The following is a 17230-nucleotide window of genomic DNA, read 5'->3' as shown; positions in this document are numbered from 1 at the left end:
AATACCAACCCTTCACAAATCCTTACAGGAAATCAGAGGAGAGAGAACACTTCCCAGCTGGTTTTGCTATGCCAGTTTTACCCTGATCCCGCCAAAAACATCACCAGGAAACCACAGACTGATCTCTCTCACGAACACAGATGGAAAAATTTTTTACAAAATATTAGCAAGTCAAATAGCAACATATAAAAAGGATGATACTCCACATGCAAGTGACACTGATCCCAGGAATACAGAGTGGGTTGTAAACCTGAAAATCAGTTATGTGATAGAACCTACTAAGAGAAAAAGGTCAAAAACTCTATGATCCTCTTAACCTCCACTAACTAAAGGTTACTGAAGAGCTTGGAAATGCTGTTGTTATTTTATATTTGTCCCACAGTGTTCACTTTGTTCACTAACTGCTGCTCAAGAAATACTGAGTACGTTCTGCTAGGCACTGACACAGACACACAAAAACAAAATAATCCCATGATCTCACACACGGGTACACAGTTAACAAGAAAAACCAACTCTGCCCCAGTACTCAGAAACACAAAAAAAAGGACCATCTCATTCCTATTCTGAAGTCACAGAGGCAAATTTTAAACTGGCAACTAAAACTAAATCACACTGTGGTTGCCAATGTGTTCTGGAAATAATTTTATAGGAATACTGTATCTACTCTTTCTTTTTCCCGACTACCTCTCTACAAAACATTACCACCTTTAAAACCCTTACAGTACAACGTTTGCCATTCTTACTGAAAAACATCGGGGACGTAAGAGAATCCCATACCTTGTGGGGCGCAAGAATCCTCTGCCTGAACTTTTCAACAGTTTCTTGACCCATAGAAGACCAAGCGTTGCCAAACGCTTCTGCTTTGTCCGGTCTGAGATGAAGGGCTTCTAACTGCTGCTGCAAAGCGGCCGGCTTCACGGTGTGATACACCGCCTATGCGAGAGAAGGAAAGCGAGCACATGTAGCCCCAGTATTGGATTGTAACCAAACACAAAATGATTTTTAAATGATTTAAATCAAAAGAATAGCACCTATTTCTACTGTAGATTTTTTTTTTATTTTAGCAATAATGATACACACAACTGGAAGATGCAGGGCTACCCTTCTCCATTTTTGCCTGTGTTTTAAGTAATCCTAAGACCACTTAATGGAAAAACTTCCTCTCTGCTTTAGCTATGGAAATGGTGCCCTAATTAAAATATCATCTCCTTATTTCACTTAACGATTTCAAAGAAATGTTTCAGGGCCCCTGAGTGGCTCAGTCGGTTAAGTATCTCCCTTGGGCTCAGGTCATGATCTCAGGGTCGTGGGATCGAGCCCTGTGTTGGGCTCCACGTTCAGCAGGGAGTCTGCTTAAGATTCTCTCTCTCCCTCTGCCCACCCCCATGCTCTTTCTCTCTCTCCCAAATAAATCTTTAAAACAAACAAAAAACAAGGAAATGTACCACAAAAATTTTTCCAAAAGCACTTTCTCAAAACTACCTTCATCTACCAACTTCCTAGGTAATGTATAATAAAATCTTATAAACATTTCCAATAACATCTGTTCTTTCTTAACATCATTCTGAAACAACCTTCTCGTAAACCCCATGTTGCTCTGTCCTACTTGATTATCCTTTACTACTACTAAAAACTCCCAGGGTTAAGAACAGTAGTCGTCTTTATGATCCGCAATGTGTACAAGGCTGTATGGAGTAGATGCCTGGGAGCTTGTCCTCCTACCAGCACCTGTTCACTGGAAGGCTCATGAAGCTACAGTACCATTTAAACTTTTATTTCACAAATATTCTACTAAGTCAACCCTCAGGAATTTACAGAGACCCTGTTTTAAGCGCAGCAATGTGCTAGGTTTATAGAAGATGAGCTAAAGATATGATAGGTCCCTCACAAATTCAAAAGCTAGGGAAGGTTGACACACAGGAAATGATGAAAGACTAACGATGTGCTCCACTCTGACAAGCCAAGGATAAAAGGCATCCAAATTCGGGGAAGACTGCCAAGTGTAAGGGTCGTGGCGGCAGTGAGAGATGGGACTTGAACAAAAACAATGCGCTGAACACAGACAAAAGCAACGGAAGCAAAATGGCGGCTCAGTAGGAAGAACTAGTATGACAAAAGGCCTTTTAATAACTACTTCTCTTCTAAATGTTTTATTTATCATCCTAGTTAAAGAAATCCCCCCAAATCATTGATTAAAGTTCTTAAATAAAAGGTGTTCGTTTCTCCAAGTTATCATACCACGTAACAACAAATGAAAATGTTTTATACCCATCTCAAGTCAATGAAGTCTTTTTTTTTTTTTAAGATTTTATTTATTTGAGACGGAGAGAGAGAGCATGAGCAGGCGGAAGAGCAGAGGGAGAGGGAGAAGCAGACCCCTGGCTGAGCAGAGAGCCCGATGTGGGACTCAGTCCCAGGACCCTGAGATCATGACCTGAGCTGAAGGCAGACACTTAACCAACTGAGCCACCCAGACGCCCTCAAGTCAATGAAGTCTTGATTCATGCTGTCAAATACTTTACTCATGCTACTCAACATTCACATTCTTTTGAAGAATGCAATACTGTAGGAAAAAACCCATACATTCGATGTTTTTTTTACTACATTAAAATTCTCAATTAGAATATATTCATAGCTTCCATCTGTATACTCTTTTTTTTAAAGATTTTATTTATTTATTTTTTCGAGAGAGAGAATGAGAGAGAGAGAACATGAGAGGGGGGAGGGTCAGAGGGAGAAGCAGGCTCCCCGCCGACCAGGGAGCCCGATGTGGGACTCGATCCCAGGACTCCAGGATCATGACCTGAGCTGAAGGCAGTCACTTAACCGACTGAGCCACCCAGGCGCCCTGTATACTTTTTTTAAAGAAATAAAATATTATACCTATCATAGCAGTACAAATTTGCAGTAAACAAACCATGGTTAGGAAGTTCGGGGCACTCAGAATACCTGTTCTAAAATGAACGATATTATTTCAAGAACTAGGCGAAGATCTTGTTTCTCTAGAGAAAATGCAGCCTGAAGTTTTTCTTCTTCTTCTTCACTGAAACTGTTCTCAGCCTACAACACAAAAAGCAAGCTGTTAGCACACGTTCAGGTATTCAAAACTTAGATACTCGACACAAGAGTCCCTGAAAATTCATGTTTTCATACATGGATGAGAAGCAGAAAGAAAAAGTGAATCCAGGGTGAAAGAAACTGATGTGTTTGTAAATTTCAATATCTCAAAATCACAGTACAATTCAGTATTTGGATCATGCCAAATCAAGCTCACTGTAAATAAAAAATATTTTAAGTTCTACGATTTACAGGAGGTGGAAATTAATAGTAAATACCAAAAGAAATGGACATTTAGAAAAAACAATACTAGAAGATAAAACCCCAAAATGTTAACAATAATTAATACTAATGTCCATCTTCCTCAAATATATTTACTGAGTATTTACTATGTGCTACAGAGAAAGACTGTTCATGTCCTCACGTACACAATACTCTAGTTAGAAAGGCATCTAAAAACAAATAGTTATTCAAGTAATTTTCGTTTTGAGGAGTTCCGCAAAAATGTGGGTTATTACAAGAGCATCTATAAAGCAGGAAATTAAGTTTTTTATAATTTTAATATATATTTTCCAAAACTTCATTATGCACATTAATTTTATAATCAATATATCAAAGAAGATAGTTAGCCATCTGAGTAGAACCTGTGACTAGTCTCCTTTCTTTCATATCCAAAATAATCTCCTTGATCCAAAGACACTGGTTTTAAAGTAGGAAAAATGTACACTACTAGAACAACTTTAAAATACAAATAACTACTCTATCAACACATACTAAAAACACCTTTCCCTACGGCTGCCTCCGCCTAACAGCAATATGGAGAAATTTCAGAAGTTCCACAAGTCCCTGCCTTGACAGCTTAGGATGATGTACACCTACATGGCTGTTGAACCAAAGCAGCATCGGAACTTCAGCTAGCATATTTTGGGAGGCCAGTCATCAGAACTAACAGCCCCTACTACCTGTTTTATGACTGAGAAAATCATGAACCTAATTTGGCCAAAATGCCCATCACTTACCTCAAGAGCAATGTTTTGACTTAAAAGTTTCAGAATTTCTGTGACTACCATACATCTTCTTGAAATAATGACCTATGGTACCAGAGTTTACCAATATGAGGAATATAATAACAGTATTATGTATATCTATATAATCACTGAACCACATGTTCCATTAAATTCAATGGATATTTATAATTTAACTTCCAAGTTAGTCACTCTGATTCCTTTTAACATACATCAAATAAGCTGCTTTGACAAAATAGTGATAGTGACTGAGCAGGTAGAAAAATAAACTTCAGTGTCCCCAATATGTGTAAGGAAGGGAGATTTTTTAAAAAGATACAGCAAAAAAAAGAGAGAGGGAGAAATTCTCAAGATTTTCAAGGGCATTCTATTAATAAAGTGGTTTGGAGTGAAGGGGTACAGGGAATATTTATCTTCCCCCATCTACCGGAACACCAGGCATGCAACCTTAAAATAAGGTGGAGCTTAAAATATGGGAGCAAAAGGGCACACAGAGAATACAGCTGTACACAAAATTCCAAACATATAGTCAACACCTTGCTCCAAAAACAACCTTGGGTAGATAAATACCTCTATTTGCTTCCACAAAAGCAGCAATTTCACTTATTTCTGTCTACCAAAAGCAACCCACACATATCTGGGAGTAAAAGAGAAGGTAAAGGAGACACATTCTTTTTTATCCTCTCAATGGGAAAAAATTAAGGCCCACGTTTATAAAATTAGGGAGCAAGTGTCCAAGAAACTTAAATTTTAAAATGAAAAATGAAGGTGCCTCGTTTGCGCAGTAGGTAGCATGTCAGTCTCATAAAATGAAAAATGAATGATTTTTTTCTACATGTTTAAAGAGAGTAGGCCATAAATACACACACACACACACACACACACACACACAAGCAGAAATGAAAAACAACACATAAAGAATACAAGGTAGTACTACATGGATTCACATGAAATGATCTCTGATAAAAGTGGTAAGTGAAGGAGGTATATGAAAACATACAAACTACACATTCCTATGTGTATGGACGTGTATGCATATCTGTATTTATTAACACATGGAAAAAGATGGAAACATGGAAAAACCAAATTGGTAACAAAGGCTACCTCTGGGAAGGTGTGGTGGTTTTATGATACCTGAAAATTCTTTAGCACTCCTCCCTTCATAAGATGGAGCCTAATTTCTTTCCCTTGAATGTGATCCAGACTTAGTGACTTACTTTTAACAAGAAGAATACAGTAAATGTTGAAGCTATGTGGTATCCCAGGCGAGGTCATAGAAAGGACACACCTCCCTCTCCTGGATCACTGGTTCTGGAAGAAGCCAACCTCCAAGTCGGGAGGAAAGGCTTGAGTAGCAAGGAACTGAGGCCTCCCACCAGGTAGCCATACTGGAAGGAAATCCTCCAACCCCAGCCAAACCTTCAGATTACAGCAGCTCAAACAATATCTGACAGCAACCTCATGAGAACCCTGAGCCAGAACCACCCAGCGGAGCCACTCCTAAATTCCTGACCTACAGGGACTATGAGTATAATAAATGTTTATTGTTTTAAGGTGCTATGTTTTGGGGTAATTTGTCATTCAGCAATAGATAACTAATACAGGGGAGAATTAAGACGGAAGGAGGGCCAAAGTTAGCCAAGGGCACATTTCAGTTTGCCATACTACTTAAATTTCTTAAACAAAAACTTATTCATAAACTATGAAATTTAAAACACGTTATCAAGATGCTTAAATTAAGCAGTCTAAGAATTTTGAACTAGAAGGGCACAAAAAAAGCAAACTAAAAAAATTCATTCTTCCAACTTTTTTTTATTTTTTTTTTGAAGAATTAATTTTCTTAATATGCATGATGAGTGAACTAACCTTAGTTTCACATATAGTAGAAATCAGGTCACATTCCTTAGAAAATGAGAGATGTCCTCTATTCTATGAAGATAGCATATTATCTAAACAATTACAAAAGCAATTAGATTTTAAAAACTCAGAGCAAGGATTCAGAGACAGAGAGGCCTGCTGTCCAGAGCCCAAGCTATGACTCACATCCACAGTCATACATACACACAAAGACCTCCATGAAAGAACGCACAGTACTAGTACTCTGCAAATACCATAATTTAAAGTGAATATATGTATATTCTTACCCAATAAAACAATTTGTAAGAAGGCTTTCATCTTATATTAACTACAAAATAAATGTATTTATTAGATAAACCAACCTTTTCTTTTTGGTCCTAATAGGCAGGACAAATGCTCCTTTGTGCACAACTCTCCTGCACACAAGACATTTAAAGTCACGGGCATTAAATGCCAGCAGCAGCCTCCATATGTTGTAACAGCCAAGAAAAATTTCTATAGGCTGGGGTTCACACTTGTGATTGTCCTTTATGTTATTAACACATAATGAGATTTCGCTGTGTGTCATAATGGGGGAAAAGAGAGGTACCCACAAGTGAATCTATCAAATAAAAGATCTTTTATTTTAAACTTTGAAAGCAATCTTTCTGACATGTATAGCACCCATTCTAGACTTTCATAAACACAGTATATCGGATTAAACTCATTTCTTATGAGTCAGGTCACAATTATGAGCATCAGAATTCTGTGGTACAGTATCATAAAAAACTCCTAAGGCACACTGATGATTTTTCATTTCAGAAAAAATCCCTCAGATTTCTGGGCATTTCAATTTCTTGTGTCTAATTTTCATAATTCTCCCACTTCATTCCATGATCAGCCATCGATTCCTGAAACTGTCTACATGCCCATCACAGGCGTTTCTTCATCCCCGAGTTGGCTGGGTCTAGTCTGCCATGGCCAGAAATCCAGAGAGCTAATCTTTCAGAATGAGATATACAGCACAGTTAGATCAACAGGCTTTGTGTGATGACCTATAAGTCTTCCCAGTGGAGCAAGGTACATGAGTCTTTTTAATTGCATGAGTTGTGAAAGCCATTTTTTTTTAACTCAGAGGCCATAAATTGTTATCTCTAAGTCCTCAGCTATGGAAGTTACTCTGACTTCTGTCAGTATTTTCCAGTGCAGACTCTATTAGGATGCTGGACAAGGCAATTTGGGCAGGACCATTCCGCACATTGCAAGACATTTAGTTCCTGGGCATTAAATGCCAACAGCAGCCTCCACACATTGTAAACCCCCCCCAAAAAAAACTTCCCGAGTATTTCTATATGCTAGGATGAGCCGGAAGATGACCAGTTCAAAGAGGACTCCCAGACTCATGCTGAGACACATCCATATTCTACACCTCAGCTTACTTTCCGTATGTTTATTCCAATTAGGGAATCCAAGGAACCAGTCTGGATAAAAACAGATATCCTCTGCCCATAAGCAAATTAAAGTGTCAAGCTGATAACATTTAGAACAGCAACCCAATCCCTAAAACTCCTCACCCATCTACCCATGCCAGGTTTCACTGTTCTAAGGGCTCTGCTTGTCTCAAGGCAAAGGCCCACTTAACAGACCAAGAGTACATAAAAGAAAGCTGGCAGACCCTGAATGTCACTGCAAACTTTATTTGATAAGCACTCTTATCACAATAGGAGCCCCTCTGGAAGAACATTCCCTGAAACTGTCCAGGAAAAAAAAAATTGCACCTTTCCTTTCTTTCTTAGCAGGCAAGTTATCACCTACATAAGTTTTTGTTCTCAGTTGCTTCAGCTGTCAACAACCTCACCTTCTCATGTCCACTCCCCACTCCTGACAGCATCGCATTTAAGCACCTCTGTGGAATGCTCTGGCCACCCACTTACTCTAAGATAAGACACTAACTTATTCACAGCTCGATTAGATGGAGAGGGTCAAAGACAAACCGCATATCACAGTTTTCCTACAAATGTCCTATCCTCCCTCACTATAAAGAACAAAAGATGTATCTAAGAGCTTTTTGTCCCATGTTGTTTAATAAGTGTAAGAAGGCAGTCATCAGCTCAGGGAATCAAAGCAGAACTTCTGTAGTGATTGCCTACATCATTCGCTTTTAGACTAATTTATATACTTTTCTGTACTCTTTCCTGAGGTTTACTGTAATGCGTTAAAGGAATGGATTCTGGAAACAGACCTTGGACAAATTATTTAACTGATTTCCATCTCAGTTTCTTCGTGGATAAAGTAAGGATGACAATAGTACCTACTTCCTAAAGTTGCTGTAAGGATCAGATAAATTAATAATACAAAGCCATTAGAACAGTATCGGAGGGAGCAATGTAACTGTGAATCACAAATACCACAAATGCAGCTGCTTTTAGCTTGTTGTGGTAGTTCTTCCTGTCTCTCCATCTGTATCACAGATTCCTTATAGCCAGGAATTTAGAGGGCCTGCATTTGTTTTGTGTTTTCCATGCAAGGCAAAGAATTAACTCCAAGAATAGCTCTTGAGCGCCCACTGCATAAGCACCAAGGTATTAGGTATGGGAAATGTAAAGATAATTAAAACATGACACTCAAGGTATTCAAGGTCAGCGAAAGACCTTGTCATCATAAAACAAATACTTTCGATGCAGTACTAAAATGAGGTGACAATGAACTGACTGTTTTAGAAACACAAAAAACAAACTGCTGAGAGCAAGAGGGCCAAATCCTTGAAAGATGCATAGTTTTTTCACTATAGAAGGGAAGACATTGAGGTAAGGGAGACATAGAGCTGGAAAAGTTCACAGTATGTTCTAGCAAGAGAGCACAGTCCAGTGTGACTGGAGCACTTGCAAAGTGGGAATAATATAGCTTGTGGCCATATTATACTGTTATTATAAGGTGATTATAATATAATACAGTGTTAAAGATTTTGAACTTTTTCCCATGGCACGATGGGAAGTCAATGATGGCTTTAAACACTGTACAGATATGATCAACTGGGGGTTTTTTGTTGGTTTTTTGTTTTTTAGGAAAAAAATATTTGGAGAGATAAATGGACTAGCATTATGAAGCAGCGACAGGAGGGAGAAGACTTTTGGCAGAGACACCAGTTTGAAGGCAGTTACCGTAGTCTATGGCAGGGACGTTAAAGATCTGAACCAGGACTACGAAGAGAACTTGGATTTAAGAGACATGTCAGGGGAAGAAAGGGCTCAGAAGGGGGCTGGCTCCCAGGAAAAAGAAGAGGAAAGGGTCCAGGTTCTCCAGGTGTGCTAAGAAGTGCTGGATCGCTACACTGTACACCCGAAACTAATATTACACTGCATGTTAACTAAGTGGAATTTAAATAAAAACTAAAAAAAGTCCAGGTTCTCATTTAATGGTGATGCCCAGCACCACCAGGCAAGAGCAGTTACTAGTTACTAGGTGCACCATCAACATGTGTTGGAAGGAATTCAATTTTTATAACCTGACTCAGAAGTTAACTTAGAGTAGTGACCGAGCCGTGAATCACTAAACATCAATGTGTCCAAAATAACCACACCCTTGAAATAAAAGTAGAAGAGGCAGATTAAATGAAAGATTAAATACTGGGTGCTGGCAAAACCACAGCATTATTTTAAGAGGAAGAATGAAATCAGAATTTTCCCAAAGCATGTTACACAGAACCTGAGTCCCAAAATATATAGCACGATACCACAGTTCCAAGGTCAAACACGTTTGGAAAATCTTGTACCTCATATTCACCCTTAAATATTTACTGTAAACACTACTATAAAATATACTCTGAAAAATATATATATAATATATACACTCTGAAAAGTTCCATAACAAAAAAGATTAACTTTAATGAAGAGAGAATTTCCCAAACTTTTGACCATGGGACAATCACAAAATATCCTAGAGAGCCAAGGACACGCTGGAGAACACTATACTTCAGAAAAAGTTTTTCAAGTACAAACAAAGAGTTTCAGGGCAATCACAAGAAATCACATGAAAAGTACAGAAACTATAGAAATGCAAAAATACAAACCTTCAGGTGAAGTTTTTGAAGAATTCGGGTGAGCAATCGTGGAAATCTTCCTATATCTATTGCATTTATCAGCGACACTGCTTTTTTCATGCTAAATAAATGTGTAAAACAAAATTTTAAAATGAGTTTTCCAAGTGGAACTGTTCCTGCCATAAATACACTTGTCTACAATTGCTATTGTCTCAAAGGTTCCATTTCGACAACTCTGATTGCTATGAAGAAGAACAGATGATGGCCAGCAGAGGCAGGACATTTCCAAAAGATGCCTCCCAAAAATACTTCGTGCATTTGGCAGTTTCTCTTTGGGGGGGGGGGGCAAGGCGGGCTACTAGAGGAAGTTTGCACTCTGTGAGGATCGGCATTAACTCTGCAGTGAATATTCAATACCCACCCAACCCAAAGAGGAATTACGGAAAGAATGGCAGGAGGAACGTGACAATGATACCAAAATACAAGGAAAAGAATGCTGCATGGCAGATAACGGAGTGTGTGTGTGTGTGTGTGTGTGTGTGTGTGTGTGTGTGTGTGTGTGTGTACATATATATATAACACATAAAATCATTTGGGGTAACAGTACACAGTTGTTTTAAAACCGTGATTCAATGGGGTGCCTGGGTGGCTCAGTTGGTTAAGCGACTGCCTTCAGCTCAGGTCATGATCCTGGAGTCCCGGGATCGAGTCCCGCATCGGGCTCCCTGTCATGATCCTGGAGTCCCGGGATCGAGTCCCGCATCGGGCTCCCTGCTCGGCGGGGAGTCTGCTTCTCCCTCTGATCCTCTTCCCTCTCGTGCTTTCTATCTCTCATTCTCTCTCTCCCAAATAAATAAATCAAATCTTAAAAAAAAAAAACCGTGATTCAATGGTAATAATCAACTTTAAATTACACTACTGGTTATGGCTTACTCATGTGGTGAGTGTTAACCAGGACACTGATGTGACGGGAGGAACCGGCCATCAGAACTCAACGCATCCAGAAAGAGGGAAAAACTTTGAAATGACAACTCTCTTCTTCAAGATTCCTGCCCAATTCAGGGACAAGGAAGTTACTTTCCAACTCCAATTATTTACCGGTAGACCTCAGCACTTTTTCCGCATCCGCACACTACCTGCTCTAGTATTTATTTTTCATGAAATGGGAGTCATTTCTATTTAAATAACCGCATTTTAGGAGAGAACTTTGTATCACCACCCTGGGCAGCCGACCTTACCTACCATAAGCAGAAATGAACTAAAAATAAATAAAATGAAATCAAAAGCCATGTTACCAAATTCTGGCTAGGTACTGTGACCCCCAAACTCCCGGCCTGAGCGCTATTCCAACTGGATTGAAGAGGGATACTGACTCGTGTTAGGGATTAACGACCGTCCGGCGCCCCTGCGAGCCTTTCTCATAACCAGGCCCGAGAGCGAGCCGAAAACAGAGAAAGGGCAGAGCTTTGCACGTGATTCAGCACCACTGCAGGCAGGCCTGGGTTCTCCAGATGCCACACTCTTGGCAACGGTGACACACACCACACACCGTCCTACCGACCCCGGCGGCCGGGCGCACCGGAGCCGCACGGAGGCGAGCCGCCTACAGGGTGGGACGCCCACAGCGCCCGGCACTCCTGCGGGGCCGCACCGCGATTTCGCCAGCCCCGCGCCCACCCCCTCGGCCGGGCCCCGCCTCGGAGCCAAGGCTACAGCCCGCAGAGGCGTCCTGGCGCAGCCCCGCCCGCGCCACCCCTGGCGGCTACCTGGGGCTCTCCGGCAGGATCAGCGCCGCGGCGGCCGCCATCCTCGAAGCTCCCACGCCTGCCGCCGCCGGTCAGCTGTCTCCGGCGCAGCCAATGACGGCAGGCCTACGGAACGGCGGAAGGCCCAAGCCGCGCCGCCGCCGCCGCCGCCGCCGCCGCCGCCGCCGCCGCCGCCGCCGCCGCCGCCGCCGCCGCCGCCGCCGCCGCCGCCGCCGCCGCCGCCGCCGCCGCCGCCGCCTCCGCTTCCTCCCCCTCCCGGCGCGGGACCGGATCGTGCCCCGGGTCCTCCAGGGGGAGAGGGACCTTCCTCGTTGTCCTCCCGCCGCTGTCACTGTTCTGCTCTGCCTTAAGCCTGTTTGCCTATTTTAACTTATTATATTTATCTATTTATCTTATACATTATACACTATTATACATGCTCAGCTGACCCTTGAGGAGCTAGCCGTTAAGGTTGCCCACCCTGCCGCAAGTCAAAAATCCACGCGTAGCTTCTAACTCCCCCAAAACTTAAGTACCAACAGGCCCCTGTTTGACCCGATGCCTTGCCTTACCGATAACGTACTCGATGGACTCGTGTATGCTGTATTTATCACATACTATATTATTACAATAAAATAAGCGGAAGTAAGCTAGAGAAAAGAAAATGTTACTAAGAAAATCCTAAGGAAAATACACGACGGTGCTGGACTGTATTTATCAAAAGAATCCGAGCATGAGCGGACCTGCACTGTTCACACCTGTGTTGTGCCAGGGTCAACTGTACATATATCTGGATATGGATATGGATTTTTATGTCGTCGGCATGTATAAACATATATTTAGGTGCGTGTACCTATACACAGACTTTTTTTTTTTTAACAGAAAGTATAAGTACCCCACCGCAGCCAGTGACTATCCTGTGCGACAGAGGGGCAGGCAGTGGAAAGCTCTCCCCAAAAGCAGCCCGGGGATGTCACACATCCATCCGCAGGAGAGGTCATGCCACCAGCTCCAGCCTTGGCACTGTGCTATCAGCCCTTCCTGTATCTGTATCCCTGTGTTCATTGAGCACCTACTGTATGCCAGATACTGTGCTAGGCCCTTGGGATACAAAAGACCAAAATTCTTGCCCTCGGGGTTTGCCGGCAGGCCAAACGGACAAGTTTCATTGCGCCCCTCTGCTGTCTGGTGCTGAGCTAGGTACTGCTTAATAGGGGGGAGTCATCCCCGCCGAGACTGCCACTCAGAATCTCACAGTAGAGCAAGGACCCAAGGTGGGTTCACGAATACCTTTGTATGCCTCAGAGAAAAACATGTAGGGCGTTCCAGGAATTCAGAGGTGAAAAGAGTGGTAAAACCCCAGGGGTAGGATCAGGAAAACTTCCTGTTGCAGGTGGCATGAGGTCTTGAATGATAGATTACGGGAGGTGCCCTTGAGCTAGTGAGAAATGGGGAGTCATTAACGTTTTCATGCAGAGAAATTTTTGTGATGAGAGCCGCTGTTCTTTTTTTGTCTTCTTTTTGGTTTTTGTCTTTTGAAGCTTACTGTCAGCGGAATGATGATTGGATTGGAAAGAGGTAAGCAGAAAGTCAAACAGGGAACTATTGCAATAATCTATGGAAAGCAATAAAACCCTGTGGTAGTAAAATAGCTTTGGAGAGTGAAAAAAAAATAGCAAGTGAGTTAGCGTTACATTTCAGCTGTAGAATCTTCGGGAGCTGGCAAAAGATTGAATTTAATTTTCTTACCTAATTACGTTTTACTTAAATTATTATTTAAATTAGTTGGCATTCCTAGAGCAGCCCCAAAAACATCCTAACTGAAAGGAGAAGCCAGATTGCAAATTAAAAGTGAATAATCCCTACATGGATAATTGAGTCAATTATACAGTGTGTTGAACACATACAAATACATTTAATTCCACAACACTCCACACACTCCCCAATTTGTGCAGTACCTGAAAAAGATGTATGTGAATCTACATAAATTATAGGTCTCTGATACAAACACAGATTACTTTACCTGGCATAATTTTAGAAGGGCCCCAGTTCCCTCGACTTCTGAATAATTTCCCTTTGTCTTCATTCATTGCCTGAAGTAGGGCCACTAACCAGCTAAAACCATTTGGAATCTCTAGTGAAATTTACCTCCTCAGCTCCTTCACAACCATAGCTGGGATTTTGAGCAAAAGGGCATCAGGATTTTTCGAGCCCTGAATCCATGTAACCTGGAACAAAGCACTTTTACCTCCCTTAAATTTCTTATTCCTGATCTGTAAAATGGGAATGGGAATAATGTGTGTTCGCTCCCCTGGGCTGTGGTAAGAATTAAACAGTGTGACGTGTATAAGGGAGAAGCACTCTCCCCTCCTTTATAACACAAAGCATAGACTACCAAGGCTTTAGCAAAAAAGTCTCCAGGATTTCTCTTAATTTCTCTTAATTTCTTCAAGTATTGGTACTTGTTGCTATAAAGGCTTGAGGCAGAGAATAATTTCACCCCTTAGGTGAGACCCTCACCCAAAATATTTCTGTGGTCTCTGGTTCCATATGGATCCATGGAAAAGTCCTTTGTAGTTGTCTACCTGTGGCCACCTGCTAGAGACAGGATATGTACTTCCTGGAGACACCGTTCCATAGCACCCTTTGCCCCTAACCCTCAGACTTGTCAACCCATCTTGCTGATGGATCCAGAGCCCAGATCAGCTGCCCCTCATCTGTTATGGCTGTGAAACATTCTGAATGCCCCCAAATTTCTTCCATATCCTTGCCTTCATTACAACTTTTGCCAAATCCAACTTTTTTCTTTCATTCTGTGTTAGCCTGGGTTCTCTAGAAAACAGCCTGAGTTGCATGCTAGAGCATCCATGGGGACTGTCACTGTAGGGAATTAGGAGTGAGTGCAAAAGGGAAGGACGGACAGGAGGGAAGCAAATACAAGATGGTGTGTTATCCAGCTGGTTACAGATTGAAAACCTGGTCTATTTCTCAGCACTGTGATATTTCCAGACACACTATTTTGAGGTACTGTGCCTTCAAACAGCCAAGAGGGGGGAGTGAGCAAATTTGTCTGCAGACTCTTTGCAATCTTCCGTCTCTTGTTGATCAGAATTTGTCCATGGCTCAAACCTCCCCTGGACTCACAGGGTATATCCCCTGGCACCTGTAGGCATTCACTGGAAAATCTAGAGTGGGATCCGAGTTCCAAACCTGTAGGAGAGGCGAGCTCAGGGCACGATCCCTGCCCATCCTCCTCTCCAGATGCTCCTCTCCCACCCACCCCACCCCCCCACCTGCCAAGGATGGCAGCAAGCGGCAGGGGCTTTAAGACCAACAGTTCAAAGTTCCCAGGGGCCCCTTTATTGGGAAATTTGAACAATGCACTGCCTGAGATGCAGTCAGGCTGAGCATATCTGGAGAGGTACATCACTCAGAGAGAGTTTTACGCCTTGGGTGGAATCTCACCTGAAGAGTTGCTTGAGCCTTGAATTTTTTAGCTCTTTGGTGATGCAGCCTTTTTAGTTCACATATGCCTGGTTGTTTTAGCCAAGTCTACAACAGCTCAGGTTGGAGTGAGGTCCACTGTGTCCTGGGAGCTAACACTTCCTTCTGGGTGTGACCCTTGTCCTGTTTGGAGCCTGCCCCTCTGGGTGAGTTCCTTCTCAAGGGCCCCATGGCCATTTCCTGCAATATAGCCTGCACCCACTCTCTCCCCACTAGGCATGATTTATATCTTTGACACTCAATGAAGTAGATACAAGATCTGAGCCTTCCCGATCTCCAAAGTCTCCACCAACACATAAGTAAACCCTGGGTGCATTTACAATGCAAACGGTTATATTTGGAGGAAGGGTAACACCTACTCACCCAACAGACTAGTATCTGAGCCCCAGGAAACCCAGTCCAGCTGGGACGAACTTGTAAGTAAGCCCTTGATATATATTGTCAAACTGAGGCGTATAGGCATTTTATTTTATGCACCCAGAGTAGCCTGGAAGTGGGTTAGCTAAGCATTTGGCCCAGGTCCTTAACTCTGTGAAAGTCTGTAGTCCTACAACTCATCCTGAGTTTCTCAGGTGAACTATCAAAGGTAGCTTAGAGTCACATAGGGTGGAGGACTAGAGCTATCTGCTACTCACCGGCCTATCCCCAGACAACTACAAATACAAAATTCACATTCAGCTGCTTTGTTGCATTCGTTTGCAGAAGCCATCGGCCCGGTTTTTCTCCTCCTCAACACCACACGGAACACACACCTCCCCCTCTCCACACCAAGCCTCGGTCACAGTTGTGAGCCCTGTTTTTAGCTCTCTAGTCAGCACTTGCTCATAGGTGTGAGGGAATCAGCTGGAGTGGAACTGAAGAACACCCTTCTAGATGAGAAACATGTAATTGTTCCTTCCACATTTTCTCCGTCAGTTCTCAGGGGAATGAAGTTTCAAAATTGCATATTTTTATTTATGAGTCGGTCATATGACTGTTCCTGTTTGGTGTGAGATACATCAGGAATAAAGAATGCATGAGCATCATCTGTTCTCTGAGTATTTGCACACCAGGCTGTGATGGGGAAAGGAAGTGAGAAACTTAGGAAAAAAGGAAAAGAAAAGAGAAGAGAAGAGAAGAGAAGGAATAGCATCAAGCCACATTTGCGTCTGCCTTCAGCTCAGGTCATGATCCCAGGGTCCTGGGATCGAGCCCCGCATCGCTTCTCCCTCTCCCACTCCCCCTGCTTGTGTTCCCTCTCTCGCTGTTTCTCTCTCTGTCAAATAAATAAAATCTTTAAAAAATAAATAAAATAAAAAAATAAAATGTGACAAATATATACTTTGTGATACATGAACAGATCCCTTTCTGATCTATTCTTCAAGTTGACAACCATCTCAAATTATCACCCCTCCATTTTAATTTGCACCTAGTTTCCTCCATTCTACTTCCGCGAGGCCTGTGCCATTAACGGGACTGATATTTACACATAAGACGTGTGAAAGATTAAATGGTTTCTTCGGTAATTTCCACCAGTGAACACAGTTGGAAAATAAGTTGATGGCGCTTCCCACACGTATTGCATGTGGTGCTGTTACAGATTGCCTTTTACCCAGTGACTAGTAAAGAAATAAAAGTGGTAGACACCACAAACGTGCAACAGAAAAAGAAAAATTCACTCCTCAATGGCAAACGAGAAAAGCGTAAGTTAATAACACATTTGAAAAAGTGTCTGCCAGGAAAAGAAACAAAGCATCTGCCCTGCCTAAGATGGACACTAAAGTGATCCCCCACCTGCTAAAACAGTGCTAGAAAAAGAAGGCATCCAGAAAGCCATGAGAATTCCTCAGTTTATATATTCCCCAATTTAGAGAGGAGCAGAATGGGAGGTAAATAGCCAAGGGGAAGGTGTGGGAAATCCCTGGAGGCTTTAAGTCTGTGAAGGCTGACACAGGACTCAGTGGAGGGACCTGCAGGAATCACTCTTTTGTTGCCTCTGAGCAAGGGAAAAAGTAGAGTGGTAAGGCAGAAAAAACAAAACTATA

The 17230-nt window shown here is 42.2% G+C and overlaps 1 protein-coding gene across 2 annotated transcripts in view; it reads right to left on the bottom strand.

Moving 5' to 3' along the window:
• Positions 1-11793, bottom strand: part of COMMD10 (COMM domain containing 10) — a 197436-nt gene extending 185643 nt beyond the window's left edge. For both annotated transcript variants that reach the window (XM_027606892.1, XM_027606893.2), the window contains exons 1-4: positions 11724-11793; positions 9988-10078; positions 2950-3060; positions 778-933 (exon numbers count right to left, since the gene is read on the bottom strand). In XM_027606892.1, the coding sequence (XP_027462693.1) occupies positions 778-933; positions 2950-3060; positions 9988-10078; positions 11724-11764 (399 nt within the window). In that variant the 5' untranslated portion in view covers positions 11765-11793. The remainder of the gene's footprint in view (positions 1-777; positions 934-2949; positions 3061-9987; positions 10079-11723) is intronic.
• Between the last annotated feature and the right edge of the window lie 5437 nt (positions 11794-17230).

This window comes from Zalophus californianus, chromosome 5, assembly GCF_009762305.2.
Source record: "Zalophus californianus isolate mZalCal1 chromosome 5, mZalCal1.pri.v2, whole genome shotgun sequence".
Lineage (NCBI taxonomy): Eukaryota > Metazoa > Chordata > Mammalia > Carnivora > Otariidae > Zalophus > Zalophus californianus.
This window is presented reverse-complemented; position numbering and strand designations above follow the sequence as displayed.